Source organism: Eupeodes corollae, chromosome 2 (assembly GCF_945859685.1).
Source record: "Eupeodes corollae chromosome 2, idEupCoro1.1, whole genome shotgun sequence".
NCBI classification, from domain to species: Eukaryota; Metazoa; Arthropoda; class Insecta; order Diptera; family Syrphidae; genus Eupeodes; species Eupeodes corollae.
Genome location: NC_079148.1, coordinates 68,399,244 through 68,418,118, shown reverse-complemented (window position 1 = coordinate 68,418,118; position 18,875 = coordinate 68,399,244). Strand labels below are relative to the sequence as shown.

The 18,875-nt window shown below is 36.3% G+C and overlaps 1 protein-coding gene across 1 annotated transcript in view; it reads right to left on the bottom strand.

Moving 5' to 3' along the window:
• The window catches only part of LOC129944989 (protein disconnected), a 48,064-nt gene extending 31,280 nt beyond the window's left edge, over positions 1-16,784 (bottom strand). Inside the window, exon 1 of the mRNA XM_056054648.1 lies at positions 16,653-16,784. Within this exon, the coding sequence (XP_055910623.1) occupies positions 16,653-16,784 (132 nt within the window). The remainder of the gene's footprint in view (positions 1-16,652) is intronic.
• Positions 16,785-18,875: the final 2,091 nt, after the last annotated feature.

Genomic DNA, 18,875 nt, shown 5'->3' with positions numbered 1-18,875 from the left:
TCAAAGGCCTTTTCCAAATCAACCAGAACAGCACCTGTGCATTGTTGTTTTGATTTATTCCATTGGATATCAGAAACCAGTTTAGACGCAGCATGAATTGTGTCATGACCAGCCTCGAACCCGAACTGTGTATCCGGAATTATTTTGTTGTCCGCAGCCCACATAGTCAGAGCCCTATTGATGATTTTTTCGAAAACTTTGCTGATGCTCGGAAGAAGACTTATCGACCGAAGATTTGACGGGTTGGAGTTGTCCTTTCCCTTTTCGGGAGAGGATGAACCACAGCGGTCTTCCAATGCACTGGATAATATGCATTATTCAGTGCATTGTTGAAGAGTGTGGTGTAAATGTCAATTGCTTCCATCGGTAAATGTCTTAGTACAACGTTGGATATACCATCGACACCTGCTAACTTTTTATTTTATATTGAATTGAAGATGAGCTGAAACTCAACCTTAGTCACTAACAAGATACTTGGTCCCGTTTGCTCAGTGATTATCGCATTTGCCAAGGGATCGTCATTGAACCGCATGAAACCGCGGCTCTCAGATCGCCATAGTGTCATATCATTTCGAAGGTGAATGTGATTAAGTAGGGCTCTGTTTTCCAGGTCGTGGTTGGGGCGAATGCTAACATTCACCTTGTACACTTGCTGAAAAGGTGCCTCCACTTTTTCCTTCGGATCTTCAATAATATAAAAGTCATCGTCGAAGATGGCTTCTTCGGGATCTATTTGCACTATCCTGAGTACGTCCCTGTTCTTTTCAGTTGTTTGGAGTTTCAGTCTTGGAAGGTCACTATTTTTCTTTTTTCTGAATATCTAGTTGATTTTAGGGAACATACTTACTAGTGTCACCGGAATTAACTAACCGGATCTTACGGTCCCAGTACTTGTTAATTAATAACCTGTAGCTCTCCTTAATCAACAGATTGACATTTTTTATTGACGACTTCAGTGTCCTAACCTCCAAGTCGTGTGGGTCTGTAAGTCGTCTGTACAAGTTTTTGAGTCTTGTCAGTAAGCCACTCTTGTGCCTACGTAGTGCTTCAATAGTCGCATTCCTGTAAGCATCAATTTGGTCCCGTTCTTTGTTCTTTGGTATTGTCCGTTTTATTGTTTCTTCCATCTATTGTAAATGTTGGTCAATTTCTGTATTTTTCAGGTTTCTGTTGTTTGGTGGGGTTATGTCACTCGAACGAAGTTCTCTTGCTAGGGCGTTAGTAAACGAGGCCAACACATCTTACTGTAATTATAAGAGTGCGTTGCAACGTATTCTTCCAATTCCACGCGTTCGTTCGGAATTTGCATTACAGCAGCCAGTCCGCAGTGATCACTGTCGTACTCGACTGTCTGTAAGCAGTTTCGAGGGTGATTACCCACTTTGTCTGTTACTGTCAGTCTGGTGTCGAACAGCAAAAGATTCAGAAAGGAGCCGCTTCTTGGATACGATGGCTTTTCAGTAGCCAGCAGGTCGACGCCATATTCAACGCTGTAAAGATTCATCAAATTAAAAAGATGGTTACCTCCGGGATTATTATTTTGATTTTCCCAATCTTCATGTTTTGCGTTCAAATCTCCGGCCAAGATGAAATAGTTTTCTTCCAAGCTAAGTTCAGTTCCATGAAAAGAATCTCGAGTTCTGAAGCAAAGTAAGTAACTTGTGCAGCTCCAGCCGCATAAGCCGCAATCATATACATCCGCTTCCCTTGAGTGAGAGAGATGCATACAACGCAAACTTCTAGCGTCTTGAGCTTTCGCAATTCATTGTTGTATATGACTTTATAATTAATGCCTTTTCGTATAAAGAGAGCGGCACCGCCCCCTTAAGTGGAGTCGGGCCGGTCTCTTCTTACGATATTGTAGTTTGTATGAGTCAATTTGTGTTTGTAGTTTAGCTTACTTTCGCTAGCTATAAACACATCGGGACTGTATTCTTTGGAACATATTGGCTCTTCGTTCAATCCTTATCAGTGAATTTACATTCACAGCTAGGACTTTAAGGCGCGTTTCCTGCAGCACGCCCATTATGGTCTAAATTGCGCCAGGCCAGGCAACAAAGAGTAGAGATGATCTACCCATTTCCCTTGCTCCTTTATCTGACTTTACAGCAATGTTAGTTGACCTCGGATGCTCAACAACTAGGCTGCAACTCTGGTGCCTTAGGCACGGGGACCTTTGGGACAACCGGTGGTGGCCTGTCTCGTGTTCCCATTCGCTGTCACCGTACACACGCAAACATCATTTTAAAAATCTTTTATTTCGACTCTAGAGACCTTGAAACGTAGAGAAATGTGAAAATTTCCAAATTTTACAAATCGGACCCAGTACAATAACTTTCTATGGGCAGTTAAAAATATTACTAAAACTTGGTAAAAGTTTACTTTCGACTCAGATATCTTTTCAGAAACGAAAAATATTGGTTTCAAGCTAATTTTATCTCAAAGAAAATATTGTTTTCAATATTCATTGGTATTTTTACTGTTAGTCAGTTTTTTCATAAGAAAGTAAAATCTACAAAAAAATACTACGAAAAGCTACTTAAATTGGTCACAATTGGATTTTGACTAAAACGTAAAATAGATTTTAAAATCAAACTATTTCATCATATGCAAAATATTATTCGTAATTTTAATTTTTCTAGAAAAATTAAACTGACAACTTTTTTTAACAAAACATTTAACCTGCACACCTTTTAAGTAAGACAAATCGGCAGACGGGATGCGAAGTTATCAGCCTCTTTTAATTTTATTTGTTTTTCATTTTAAAAAAAAAAACACGGAGAACATTTTTTGTCGAAGAAAATATTAATTTAAGAAAATGGTAATTGCAAATTTTTGCTCCACAAAAGTTTAATTCAAACGTAATATTTGCAACTATGTAATTTTAAATACATCTTACCATATGGAACCTTGTACAAATTTACAGCTTTAAATTCAAAAAGTAGAACATTTTTGAAATAGCCCGGATATCTGTAAAAATCTTCGATTCAATTCTTGGGTTTGGAAAAAAAAATATTCAAAAATAATTGTCATTAAAACTGTTTACTCTTATTGTTCTTAATTTTTTAACTCTTAACAATTTTTCAACAACAAAATTGAATTTCTGATTTCCAAACAAAACATGAAATAAAAAGATAAATACGAATTTTCTTAATTTCAAGTTTCTGCTCAATTGAATCTTCAAATCCGCCACAGGAAGATATTAATTCACTTGTCGTTTGCGCAGGGTTTCCTTAAGTACAAAATCCACTTAAATGAAATGAGAAACTTGACATTTTTTCGTCCTTCTTAAAAGTGTTTTATATCTCATGAGCTCGGTTTTCAGTTCGTTTTCAACCCCTTTTTAAACTCAACCACCATTAAACCTGTTTCAAGAAATCCTTAAATTTTATTAGATTTCGATTGTCTCCTGCTGATACCGCCAATCCTCTACCACTCTTATTTAAAAAGATTCTAAATCAACTTCCTTTGCTAAAGAGATCAAGAACTTTATCATAAGGCTTCATACAACTTATTTCTTTTAATCAATCCCTGATGATGATTTCTTCCCGCACTGCTTTGTTTAAAATTATGTTCTTCATGATCAAGCCAGACATAATTTCCTGTCTTCACCTTTTGCTTTTCCCATAAGCTGTCAATTCTCTCCAAAATATAATTTAGGCACCAACTAACTCAGGTTTTTTTCCCCCATTTCCATAACTACCTAAATGATAAATGTCTCTGAAAATGGATGCTTTATATTTTTATTATTCCAAACACCATTAGCAATAATCGTGCAAGAAAATGTAAACATACAAAGTTGTTGTCTCTGGTGAATCGTTGAGTGCGGTGATGAAGTTCCAGAAAGCCCGATATTAGGTACAAAAGATCCTCGTCAGAAATGTTTGCCCTTTATTCCAAGAAAAAGTCGAAACGTTCGTTGTTTGTGTGTACCGTACACAGCGCGCCAGCCCAGCAGCTTTTTCGGATTTTTATAACCATCAGTGAACGGATATTAATTATTATTGTTCGCGCAGGCACCAAATCCATTTGTCATTTCTGAGCCAATACTCTGGCTGTCCCATAAAATTCGTAACAAAATCATATTATTCCGATGTGATGGTGACTACGGTTTCCGATATATTCCCATTCCGAGTTCCCACAAGATAGCAAAACGAAATCCTTTCGTCTTAAACAAAAATAAAGAAATTCGGGACTAATTTTCGCCATAAAACGCAAGAGAGCTCCAAATTCAAAGTCTGATTTTGGTTTTACGACTCTTCACCATACCTACCCGCAGCCAAAGCTGAAACTGAAGCTGAAGCTGAAGCCGCACCCGCATCGCGCAACAAGCACAGCTCCGTGCGAGTTCCATTAAATTTATAGTTAAAGCATGCAATAGAAGCAACTCAGAAGCAACAGAGGAAGCATCCTGTGGCTCCCAGACCATCATCAGACACTATAGAGGGTGGACACGATTTTTGCCTCCCTTTTAATAGATGTCCGTTATGGAATTTTTACTTATACTCGCATAAATGCTTTTAGGCCGAGGATACCTTAGTGGGTGTTGCCAAGATGATATTGCCATTCTGTGACGAAGGACGAACTCGAACTCTGTATCTGCGAAGCCCTTAATGAGCCTACATGCAATGACGATGATGATGATGATGGGAAATCGTTAGGACTCAGGAGCTTCCCAAACCGAGGAATTCCAAATAAATACAAAAATATTTTGTTCATCATCACCCAGACTAGGGTGGGTCTCAATTCATTTGGCCAATTCAACTTCTTAGAGATGCTCGAAGGATAAAACGATTGACTCTGGCTCCTCGAGGCCTATAATTAAGACGGTCGTCGGTCGTCGGTGGTTGAAGTTAAAGTTGAAGTTGAAATGGTCATCTTGATCGTGCCAAGGTGAAGTATTGTAAAACCAGAGCAAGACACACAAAGGACAGAGAGTTAAAGAGCTACATAAGAGAATAGGAGGCCCCGAGCGGTCCCTATTTTTGTGTCGAATCAAGGTACCTACCAAGAAAGACCCAAATGCGATATTATCCTGTCTTGTCCCATGGACTACGGCGAGCGAGTTTTATATACCAACTGCGTGGTGCGTGAAATGACTTGCGCAGCGCTACACACAGTGACGATGGCAATGATGATGATGATGATTATGACGACCACGATGACGACGGGAAATTAAAAACCGTCTCAACAACAACGACCAGCGACGACGACTAAAGGTGGACGATGACGACGATGATGATGATGATGATGACAACGACGGGACACGGAATGTAAAAGGATGTGAAATGGTGGTTCCATTCGAACTGTATGACACATGGGAGGGACCAATTTTAATGGAATTTCTGATTTTGTTGTTATGATTTTTTCTTTGTATTCTGCTCATGCTGCTCATTTATTATTTTTCGAAAAAGACAAGAAATTAAAAACTCAAAAAACACCACGAGAAACATTCGACGAAAAGAACATCAATATTTCGGGATGCATTAAGTATGGCAGTGGGCAGTATTGGACAGGACAGGAAAGGCGGGTGGACATCTTCCAGACGCGACGCTGCTCTGACATCATAAGAATAAACAAAAAGTAGACCGCAAAGGAAGATAAATAATAGAATGAACTATACAAAGCCCTCAGGTAATGTGTGTGATGGCAAGTTATTAAGGACCTTTTTTTCTAAATTTCGAAAAAATTCTGCTATACATAGCCCAACAAGGCGACGACGACAACGACGCTGTGTTCCTCAAACAAAATGGTCCAAAAATTTTGATTTAGTGCCCATGGATTTCTATACCTATACGTACGTCTTTAAAGGTACATACCTGTAATGGGACAGTCCCATAATATCATCAACCGGAAGAGGATTTAATTGGTTTTCAGGAAATAAATGTATATTATTATTGGTGACGCTGTGTGCTGACCAATTTCTGATGGATACCTTAATACAAAGTAAAATACGTATAAAAGAATTCTGCAATTTGGTAAGAACTTTTTCTTAAATTATTTGACACTATTTAAGGTGCGACAAATTTTGCATAAGTGAGTTTCGTCTTGATCTTGTGGAAATTGAAAAAGTCAGTCTCGTTGCGGTATCTTCCCATATAACTAATTCCTCGGGCTATAACGCGATCAAAACATTCCCATTCGTACCCGTCTTTCGATGATTCTAGAAGTCTTATTATTAATAAAATCATTTTGACAGATAAAATGCTAACACTGTGAGGAATGAGACCATTTCGTTTTATTTAAAATTCTGAAAACGAAAAACATATTCTTAACACTTTATTGGAGTTCCGAGTTTTTTGCCGATATGACATTTTTTCCTTTAGTGTTTGCGTTTGGGCGATCAAATTTAAAACTAAAAATATTGTAGTGCCGAAAATAAACACAAATTTTGCTCGAATGCCAAAGTGCTAAAACACATGACATCTTTTGGTCGATTAGTAATTTGGGTTTTATAATATTTTCAACTTCCCATAGGAAGTTTTTGTAATAGGTCCGATTTGTCAAATTGATAATTTTGACATTTCTCTACGTTTCAAGGTCCTTAAAGTAGAAATAAAAGATTTTTAGAAAGATGTCGTACGTCCGTAATTGTATTTGTTTATATAAGAAATCAAAACTTTTAAGAAATGCTACTAAAATTGTTAAAAATTGTTTTTCGACTAAAAATCGCGTTTACAAAAATGGATTTTGAAATCAAACTATTTCATCAAATGCAAAATATTGTTGGTAATTCTAAATTTGTTTTGAATAATTCAATTGACAACTTTTTTAACAAAACACGAAAACCTACAAACTTTTAAACAAGACAAATCGACAGATTTTTTTTAAATTGGTATCTGACGGTTCTTGAGATATGGACGACAAAAAAAGGTTTCCTGTACGTACACACGCACACGAAAAAAATCGCTATAAGAACATTTAATCCAGATTCTTAGCAAATTGAAACGTGTAAATCAAAAATACTCCATTTACCAAGATCGGAATCTTTCGTACGTTTTACTTTCCAAAACCCGTTTGTTTGCATTGTTGTATTTGTAATTTTGACAATTAATCCATGAATAGATGTGAAACAAAACAAAAAATACAAAGCCGTGGGCTAGCGGCGCTATGCAAAGCAAAAACAAAATGGGGAGGTCAATAAGCTTTTTTTCAGATTTTTCTTTTTACTTTTTTCGATGAAAAAGTCAGTTTTTAGCTTTAGTTTTGCAGTTTTGTTGGTAGCAAACCAATGTACATTTTGGTCTTGAAAAAAGTATGTTCAGCATCAGTTTAATATATTTTATTGACTCATTTACAGCAATCACTTCGAAATTCTTTAAATTTCATAATTAACTTCAGATTATTGTATCAAAGATGCGTTCGAAGAACCATCAAGTTAAGGGTGCGAGCGCATTTATTGAACCCAACATTTGTTTGCAAGTAATTAAAATCTGTATCAATTTAATAAATCGAAGTATATTTATAGCTAGTTTTTGATGATTTAAGCTTGCAACTATTTTTCAATTCCATTTTGATTATTAAATATTAAACCAATATTTAAAAAAATAACCAGAACGATTATAGCGAACTTGTTAAATAAATGCAGATCAAATAAAATGCAAATTTTGACGTTTATCACAAATTGAAAACGTCAAAAAATCAGTCTGAATTCATGCACAACTCATTCAATAGATCATGTAATCGACATGAATGTTTATTGTTGACGTACAGAACTCCCTCAAATAAGTATTCCAAATTCTAACTACAAACAAAATTCTAACTCTAACATAGTCCCTCAAAAAGAAATTTTCAAGAATATTTCTACAACAAACAAAACTAGAATTTGGTCTTTCAATTACCGAACTGCTTAAATGATGAAAATACTAATCTAATTGAGGAATCTGAACTTGCTTAAGTTAGCAATGGAACTTCACAAGTTTGCTTTTCGTAGCATTGTCTGTACAAACAAATACGGAGGCACCCGCCTATTGTTTCCACCTGAACTTCTAACTTTGCCAAAAAAAAATACTATAAGCTGTTCTAAGCAAACTACAGCTGAAAAAATGTTTTGTTTTGTTGTTTTACAAAGTATTGAGTTACACTTTTGTCCATTTCCAATTATACTTAACTAGTTGCAGGTCATATTGCGTTCGCAAATAATTTAAATAAACAAGAGCACTAATAAATCATTGAATATGTATTCTTATGTAATCTTATTTTATTTAATATACATTTACAACAATTATTTGGATTGAAATTAAAAAGCTATACCAATCTTCCAATTTAAGACCATGTCAGCACTTCAGATTCTGTTGGTTCGGATTGTTTCGTTTTTGAACGAAGGCCAAAATTAAGCATTTAGATGTGCCTGAGGACTAAAATGAAGCATTCTGATGGGCCGGAACACTAAATGTGACAATGTGTGTGGTTTTTGCATCATTTCACGCACACTTTCTCACATTTAGAGTGCAGTTAGATTGTAGGCAAACCGAAATGTCAGTCTGAGATTCCGATCTTGGTAATGGAGTATTTTTGGTGTAAAAATATTAAATGGGTAAGGGTATCAATAGAACAGCATAAAACTATATCTTTTACAATGAAAGAAGCTTAGTTCAGAAACAAATTTTAAGAGAATGAGAGTCTATAGCACGATTTTTGGAAAAATCGACTTTTGAACATTTTTTTGCTTAAGAAATGAAAACACGACAACAACGATTTTGCACAAAGTTTTAATTTCGAAGTTTAAAACTCAACCGACCAAATGGTTTAGGTGCCAGGACAGATAGACAGACAGACGAAATCGTGAGTTAAAAAATTGTTACCATTGCAAGTAAAAAATCTAAAATTAATTAAATACTTAGTTTTACAAATTTCACAAATCTGTTTTTAAAAATCAAAATATTTCTCAAATGTTATTAAGGTTAGAAAACTTTAATGTCAATTTTTAATTGTGTCGTTGCTTTTACAAAGCAGAGTTTTGTTGAAAATAAACGTCTTCGTCATAATTAATATTATCTAATTCCGTTTACAAAAATCATAGGTCATAACTCAGTTGTTCAATCGATTCGTCCTCAAAGCTGCATTTACCTAATTTTTGAATAGATCCTATCACATCAGCGCCCAAAAATCGCAATAAGTCACAAGATGAGTTTACGATACAAAAGAAGCTTTCAACTTGAAAATGTACCTCATCCCCTTGTTCCATTTTAAGTGTGGAAAAGCTTCAAAAGTGACAGCTCCCTGAACTATTTATTAAAAATAGATCACTTAAAAGTACACAAATCTAATTTTAAATAACCAAGTGAAAACATTACATATTAAACATTTAAATCTGAAATAGGACTTTTAACATTTTAACCTTTTTCAAAAACTCAACATTTAGTGTCAAAACATGGGGAAGGGCTCTTGTACGATAAAATGTTTAATAAAAATGATTCGTATAGTATTTAACATTTCAAAAAAAAATTTTGTTATCCAAAATCATAGTTCTTAACTAAAATCAAACTGTTTTAGAAACATATACAAAAATATTGAAAACGTAAGAAATTAACCGCTTTTCCATAAATCTAAATACTCCTAAAAACCTCTTCTACCCGTTTTTAACATAACCTGCATTAAAAATAGTTAATTTTCAAAACGAAAATGTACATATTTTAAAATTAACTTAATTCTTTTTTATCTACCCAGAGCTTTTTATTGTTTTTTTTTAACTTCTCAATTTAAGTTATTGTAATCAGTTCAAATTGTCGAACTAAAAATTTTGACACTTTCAAACATTTAAAGTTCCAGATAAAATCATAAAAGGAAGCAGAAAGGACTTTTAAAAATTAATTATAGCAATTTAAAAAAAAGTCAATATTTTGGTTGACCCTAAATATCGAAATATTAAAAGTATTAATAATTAAATTAAGAGTTATATGTCTTGAGAACAAAAAAAGATAGCGACTTCCAAATTGTTTTATGCCATAGAAATATTGTTGTTAATAAGACAGTGTTTTCCTTTAAAAATATAGTAAGTAAGTAAGTAATTCATTTATTTATATTAATTTACAAAATTGTATACAATCTTTTTAATTTAGATTTTATGGCTATGCCGTCAGCCAGGTTCATAAAAAAAAATCAAGAATATTTAAATGTATGTATGTATGTATGTTTTAAAAATAATAAAATTCTGTTATTAATAACAATCGATACTTGTAAATATCTTTCAGAAATGTAATTAATGTTTTCCAATCGTGCTCGTTAAGGATGTTTAGCACTCCCGATCTGACAGTTGTCAAATTTGAAGATAAGAATACACAGGCCATAATGCCCAAATTCATAACAGAAGCTAAAATCAAAAAGGCAAACCTTCTGATCGGAGGCGACGCAAATGCTCGGCATACCCTTTGGGGAAGTTCTGTGACCAACGAACGAGGTGAGTCACTTTTTGATTTTATTGTTGAAAATAATATGACCATTTGTAACAGAGGCAATACTTCCACTTTCGTCTTTCCGAGCTCGGAAAATTATGATGGTTGGGAGGATGTGCTTGATGTTACTTTAGGAAACAACCATAATTTATTAGTGGAAAATTGGAGAGTTTTCCCTTTGAATTCGTTTTCGAATCACAAGTGGATTCTTTTTCAAGTTAATTTCGAGTCAAAAAACCCTCCGCCTTACAGAAATCCCAAAAGAACTGACTGGACGAAATTCAGTCAAATTGCAAATTCCAAACTAATCAACTTACTGAATATCACTGAATCGATAGGAGACCTTGAATCAAAGGTGAAAACCTTTGAAACTTCTATAAGTAAAGCTTTTAGAGTCTCTTGCCCAGTTAAATATAAACGTAAAACACTTCCTTCTTGGAATGGGGAACTGTCAAGTCTTAGTAAAATGACGAGGACAATTTTCAATATCTGCCACAAACATAAGTTTTACCAATGTATAAAAACTCTCTTGAAATTTACAAGCAAGACCTGTCATCAGTCAAAAGACAAGGCTGGAGAGAATACCAATGCCAATCAATCGAAGACATAAAGGACTCCGCAAGGCTCAGCAAAGTTTTATCGAAGGAACATTGTAATCCTTATTTCTAAAAAAGCCTGATGGAACCTGGACAGCCTCCCCAGCCAAATCTCTTGAGCTACTGATGAAGACGCACTTTCCGATTTGCGAGAGCGATAACCCCGAACTTCTTGAAACCACAGAGCTAAACGTAGCTCATGTGGAGCAAGTCAATTCCGTTATAACCAGAGAAAATATTTTGTGGGCCATCAATACTTTTTCTCCATGTAAATCCCCAGGCATGGATGGCATACTGCCAGTTATGCTTCAAAAGTTGCATGATGTGGCAGCTCCATGGCTGGAAAAAATGTTCAAAGGATGCCTTTTTCTTAAACATGTACCCATGTCGTGGACACAGGTCAAATTAGTTTTTATCCCGAAAGTTAGGGCGAGGTCACGAATCCGCGAAGGATTTCAGACCAATAAGCTTAACCTCTTTTGTGCTTAAAACCTTGGAGCGCATTCTTGTTTACCATATTAGAGAAATCCTAGTTGGACAACTTCTCGAAAGCTCTCAGCATGCTTATCTAAAGGGAAAATCTACGGAGACTGCCCTCCATGAGGTAGTGCGTAATGTAGAACAAACAATCCATTATTTACTCTTGCCACCTTCCTAGACATAAAAGGTGCTGTTAACAACGTCCTTACCGAATAAATAGAAGAATCGCTCGTTAAGTTCGGCATAGAAGACTTAATTCGAGAATGGATTATTTCCATACTCAGTGGTAGGAAGATTCGAGCCACTCTAGGTAGTACAATCACAACAAAACACGTGAGTAGGGAAACACCTCAGGGTGGTGTTCTTTCGCTTCTTCTATGACTTCTTGGTCATGGATACAATTCTCGTTAAATTAGAGAGATGTGTAGTGAAGGCGGTAGCCTATGCGGATGATTTGGTGCTATTGGTTTCAGGAAAGTACACCTCTGTGATTAGTGCAATCACGGAGTCAGCTTTGAAAAAAAATAGCAGCTGGGCCACGAGTTTTGGACTTGGAGTTTACCAAAGTAAAACTGAACTGTTTACCACCAAAACTAAAGTAAGCTAAAGAAGGTTCAGAGAACAGCTTGCGTGGGCACCACAAGGTCCATGCGAACTTGCCCACGCCTTAAACGTTATTTAGGATCTTCTACTGATCGATCTTTTTATTAAATACATAGTTTAGTGAGGGTTTTAAGGTTATATTCCCATCCAGAGAAGATTGGGAGGATGACATCGTGTCGATAGGTTTCGACACAACCATTTTTACTGACGGCTCAAAGATGGAGTGCGGAGTTGGTTCTGGGATCTTTTCTGAGTCCCTAAATGTAGCCAAATCCTTTAGACTTCCTGACTTTGGTAGCGTTTTTCAGGCTGAACTGCTGGCAATAAGGGAGGCATGTAAGATACTTAAACAAGCCCAAACCAAAACCGAAATGCGGCTATCTTCACAGACAGTCAGGCAGCTGTCAAAGCCATTAACTCGGCCACATCCTCATCTTAATTGGTCCAGCAATGTCGCAATGAGCTTGCGAACCTGAATATTAACCTCGGTGTCACCCTGATCTGGGTTTCGGACCATAGTGGTATCGTGGGAAATGAACGGATCAGCCCTTCATAGCTCACTTGCGGAAATGGTTAAAATTCCTCTTGGTGCTATGAAGGGTAAAATCTTTTCTATCTACCAAACTGAATCAAACCGAAGGTGGAGCAATTTACCCAACTGCATTATATCTTGAAAGATATGGCCTGGCCCACCTATAATAAACCCGTATAAACGATCTTCTATGCAGGCCAAGGCAAGACATAGCCAGGATTGTTGCGGTTTGTACCGGACATTGGCCTTCCTATAGGATCTCAGGCTAGGTTGCCTGGAGATCGCCATTTCTACCTACCTAGTGAGCCTTTTTGTTAAAAAAAAAGACGGATTTTTTGAACGATGAAGGTATGTCGGCATTCATAAAGATTTTATTGAAAATAATTTTTAAATGGTCGAGAAGCATAGGGGTTGCATTTTTAAAAAATTCGTAAGGAATTCCATATTTACAAGGTGTCTTGTTGTTTTTTGCTTTGTTTATCACATCTTCAATTTCTTCGCTTTTAATGTATTCATCTAAAGTTGTAAAGCTGGAATCGTTGGAGAAAAGAAGCTTACAGTGAGTGGCAAGGGTGTAGAAATACCAGCACCTCTTTTGTAGTTGGTTCCGTTAATTTCTTTTACAATTTTCCAGAAGTACCCTAGATTTTTTTTTTAGGCCTAGTTCAGTTGCTTTTTAATTATCATAAGCATATTTTTTTTCCTACATAACATTTTAAAACTTGCGTTCGCTTCCAGGTACCTACAAACGATTTTTTTCCGAGCTTTTTAGTCAAACCATTTTTGCTTAAATTTTAAGTTGGGTGAGAGTGATTTGTTTCACGTTGTGAGAACTTCCGGCAGTTCGGATGAAGCATTGCTGTTTAAAAGAAACGGGTCCAAGGAATGTTGGTATAGGGTAGAAGATTAAGTTTTCCAAAATATATTTATTTAACTCCTCGACTACATATTCCCATAAAACAGCTTAAACTTAAATGTTTGATTGCATTTTAATTTTTTTTTAAATTGCACCAATGGTATGTTATCAGTGTGGGTAACATCCCAGCCTTTTGTTTAAATGAGCAAATCATTATAATTAAAATATTTATTTGCTATGAATATTTTACAATATACATATTTATGTTACCCTTCGGTTAAATAAATTTCCACCCTAAGAAATTTCGATTAAAATAACTCAAAATAAAACAAATAAATGATCCATTTGTGCGTTTCAATTTAAAACTTCGTATAAAAGATGAAAGTAATCTCCGTGACATTCCTGTGTGATCCTCAATTTAATTGATAAACAAATATAGAAGCACTTAGGTACCTATACCTACTCCATCCGGTGCCTTATATCGATGGTTTGAATAGAGCAAAAAGACTGACTCTGATGAGACTCATTTCAAGATATGACAAATCCATCTAAAAGAACACATGGCTCTATATCAATACAATACGAGTACGGCTACAGTATAGCTTCAAGAATCATCTACACGCTCGTGTCAAAGATAACGTCGCTTATGACGGAACTCTTCAAGCACACATTTCCAAAAACCCAAAAAGCACTCGAGATTCAGCCTCTTTTAATCCATTCCAAAATGTGTCCAAGTCCATATAATGCTGCAAAGTATAATATAAGAACATCACTAAGGTATATGGAGTATAAGAATATGCCTGATGAAGACGACCGACGACGACGACGATCCCCCCACCAGACAAAGACATCTCTTCTCTGATGGGTACAGCACCCCAGAAGCAGAAGCATAGCAGAGAACGCACAGCGCCGCACATATTGGCGTCATTTGAACACTTGAAAACGCCACTCTTCAGCTAGTTCCGCTTTATTTTTTATAAAAAACTAAAACTTGGTTGTGGTGTTGGCTCATCTCCGGGGCTGTTTGTCTGTGATATTATCTATGAAACACACCAGCACTTAACCCACAAAGTCACGAATCTATTTTTAAATGTTATTTTTCAATTCAAATGCGATTTTTTCAATATACCCTCTCAATTTCAAAAATGAGTTTTCTAGAGAAAATTCATTCATTCAAACAAAGTATCCGATTATGATGACTATGGTCAAGTCGAAGAATCCATCATCAACATAAGCTAAGAGCTAAAGCATATCAAGGCGTAGCCCTAGCCCTCGCCCTCACTTATAGACAGGTATATGTTGGTACTTGTAACATTTTTGAACAAATTTATTGCTTCATTGTTTTTGTGATATTGGAAACATTTTTATCGTGTCTTCCTGATTAAGTATCGCTGGAGGAATTGACTCGATAGTCGACGGCGGCGATGCCATGGATTATTGGCCAACAATCGAAATGCCAATGGATCACAGAAATCAGCTGCTGTGCCGGTGTGTCCAAAAAAGGAAAAGACTTGTGTCAGTTTTCGACATGGCTGTATTTCATAGGAAATTTAAAAAAGTGGAAAAAGAGTAAGAAACTCAAAGGAAATGCTGATGAGCATGTACTCATAAATAAGGAGGTTTAATGAAGCAAAGCTAAGTTTCTATTATTTCTATCGATTGAATGGATTGCACGAAGCTGGTCTATAAATATTCGTACGAAAGGCTCCTTAATCCAAATCCATCCCTGTAAGTCCTCCCTCTTCGCAAAATGTCCGTAATGTGCGGCCAAAAGTCTCCCCAATCTATTGTACCACATGTATGGCCTTTTAGCAATGTACTTATATACGTTTGTATAAGTTCGATTTGTGGTTAATTTTGTTTTTGTTTTTATTTCTGTAGTGATGGAGGAGGATAATAACAATTGTCCTCAGGCGACTTATTGTTAAGATTTATATAAAAAAAAATAAAACATTTATCGCGAGCACTTAATCTCACCCGCTCTTTGGCGTGATGGTCGCGGAATGTGTGTATTGTACGCGTTGTATGCTTTTTACAAAAATAAAAGACTGAGGGAGTTTCATTGCGGGCAGTGATAGCCAAACCAGGACTATATCGTTGGCAATATTGTGGTTTGCATATCGAAAATAAAGACGCATGACCATACCCAGGGACTCATTGAGATAATTTGTAAGGGTTTGAATTCGATACTGTACGAAGTACGAACCGAAAATGTACGATGATGATGGTGATTGCTTTTGGTGATTTACCTGACTTTTTAAGGAATTTGTGAGGGGTATGGTCTTAATAGTGGTTGAGTCACATTTTTCATGTAGGTGAGTTGGTTTAAAGGGTCGGCACTCAACCATCAATGCCCACTTACCTCATACAACTTACCTTACGCTACTTATTATTGGAAGTGGGAAAAAGTCTTATATTAAAGATGAACTATTATTAATTCAGTAACGAAAAGATTAACATTTACAAAGTATTTAATTTTTATCATTTCACCAAAATCTTTGGTCCTTCGAGCCGGATATAAACCAGCAACATATGGCTACCTAAATTTACTACTTCCACTCTTTACCTTCAAATCAATGAGACAAAGAGTTAAAGAGACATTTCCTCCACTGAAGCCCTTACAATGAGAACAAAAATTCTTTATGGTTTTAGCTTATTTTTGTTTAATAACCCATAAGTCACGTCCAATCAATCAAAACCCATGTAAATCCATCATTATAATCTGGTTTCCATCACGGTTCATATAATTCATACTACATACGGTGCAGTGCATCAGCATCCTACTTCCCTATATGATGCGATGCGTCTTGAGGAGCCTCGTCTACTGTCTACCGTCTGCTCAATGTCCATTGCCCATATGTCCATTGCTAATTTCCGGCTTTGACGCACTGAACCATAATTGAAATTCCTCCTCAGTTTTTAGTTGGCATCATCGTCAGCATAGGATCATATAAGTGGCTTCAACTCACCCGGTCGATCTCATTCGCCAAATCGACTCCATCGCGACGCGAAGTTTTATTTTTTTTTTCCTTTAACTTCTATATGTAGGAACATACCTACTTCTTTCTGATATGTAGGCATATGCTCCCGGACTCGACTGGACTGGACTGGACCGTGTGGAAATCAATTAAATCTAATTCTCACGACCGAGTGACACGCCAAACTGCACATCGCACGTTGTTGTAATATACAAAATATACACGGCGCTGCGGCTGAAGGCAGCGCGGTGTAAATGATGCATCAGCGTTATTGGTATCAATATCAGCGTATTGCACAAACGTACTATTATGGTGATGCTGCTGCTGCTGATGCGGCTGCCCCATCTCGCACATCATGATCGACCTCTAGCGCACTTGAATCAGGAATCACACACAGGCTTTGAGTCCGAACGCTGAGCAGCGCTGCTGGCCCAAAAGAATGTTATAAATGCAAAGCGGGCTATATACCTGCGTGTATGTATATATTTTTCGTGTGAGTGTGATTGCGCAAAGCAATAAAATTCAAGGCACCATCCATCCACGAGGAAAGGAAAAAGTAAAAAGTGCAACACTCAATATATTCACCGATCGATGGCAGCGATCTTTCACAACGAACCAATCATTATGTGTCATCCTCTTGCCCGGACACTACTTGGACTTGCCTACGACGCGACGGTCGCGTCGAGTTCGTGGTGCGTCCGTAGCGTCATCGTAGGTCGGTCGTTCACAAACATATATTCTTACAAAAGAGAAAGAGACAGCAAGAGTTCTAGATAATGATGAACGCAAAAAACCCGTTCACCCCAAGCCAACTACGTTATTACGGGCAAACAGCGAAGAGACCAAGTGTAACGCACCATCAGAGCAGACCCAGCAAGTCGTCAAAGTTGTAGGGTACACTTGGGTAAAAGTGCCAACATTTTTACATATGTATTAATGTTTGTCATAAGTTTTTTTTAAGTTTACATTAATTGGGGTTGTGTTCTGTTTGACGGAAGTGAAATCAATAAAATTTGGGTTGAACCCTTAAATAGGGGAGTACTTGGATAGAGTGAGTATTTTTTGTATCTTTAAAGTTGTTAAAATACAATGTTTAAGCTTTTCTGTGCTTTACCAGTTCATTTTTTAAAATTACTTTTAGTCAAATGTCTTGTTTCCATGTTTTGTTGATTACCTATGAATTCTTTGATTTGTCACAGCTTATACAGCTTCCTGGATAATGTTGTGTCTTAATGTCAAACCATAGGATAGGCTTCTAATTGTAAAAGGACCTTAATTGCATAATTTTAGTGTCGAATTTGTTTCTGACTTGTAATGCACATTCGAAAAGATGCTAAATTTAGACCTATTTCAGTGTCTTACCTTTAGTTACCTTAATTTTCTTCTCAGCTCAGTAGGAGACTCATATGGGTTCAGGACTCAGGTACATACATATGAATGCCTCATTATTCATCGCTCAATGCTGTGGGATACTCATTCTGCACTCTATGGAATTCAATCTTAAAGACAAACAGGAAAGAGTGCACAGGTGCTTTAGTTTTATATTCTCAGCTTGGGACTGAAATGATCAAGCTGCAGAAATATATAACAGCATAACTTCAGAGTGAGTCGCATAAGTTTCATAAATTAAAACATTGTAAATGGAAGATTGTGTCTTGTTGGTTTAATCCGGCTAACGTTTTGCGTTTTCGTTTCATTTTTCTACGATGAAAAACAACAAAATATTAGAAAACTAAATTATAGCTTTTTTTTTAATTTTGATTCTGTAATGATGTTGTCAAAAATATACGGACGCTGAAAATTTTCACATACGGGTATTATTTTAGAGGCAATACTTTTTACAGAGCTTGTCTTTTTGACAGCTGTCACTTGATGTGAAAAAATAGCATTAGGAAATTTTCAAATACTAAACATTTTTTCGCCAAAATATCGTATGTAAATCTTAGTACATAAGATTGACATTTCGTACATTATTGACACATACGAGTAAGTCAGTAAAAAAATCATCCGCAAGGTCTTACGTTCGACCGCATCAACTTATAAAGGGTGATTTTGTAGCTATTTTCTCTTTGGCAACACTATTTTTAACAGCTGTTTCTTCAGTTTGGTCTATAATTTAACCATGAATCGTCTTAAAAACGATAAATGCTGGCAAATCATTGAACTTTATTATCAAAATGTGTGTTCTGTTAAGATAGTTCATCAATTGTTCAATTGTGCTCATTCTTGGCTTATGGGTACGTAAATATGCGAAATTGTCGATTTTGGAGGGAATATCAGCCAAAAGCATTGCAAGAGCTGCCAATGTATCTAGAAAAAGTCACAGTTCGGTGCGGTTTATGGGCTGGTGGTACCTTTGCACCGTACTTCTTTAAAGATGACGTGAATCGTATCATAACTATGCATGGTGACCGCTACCCCATGAGATGATATCCA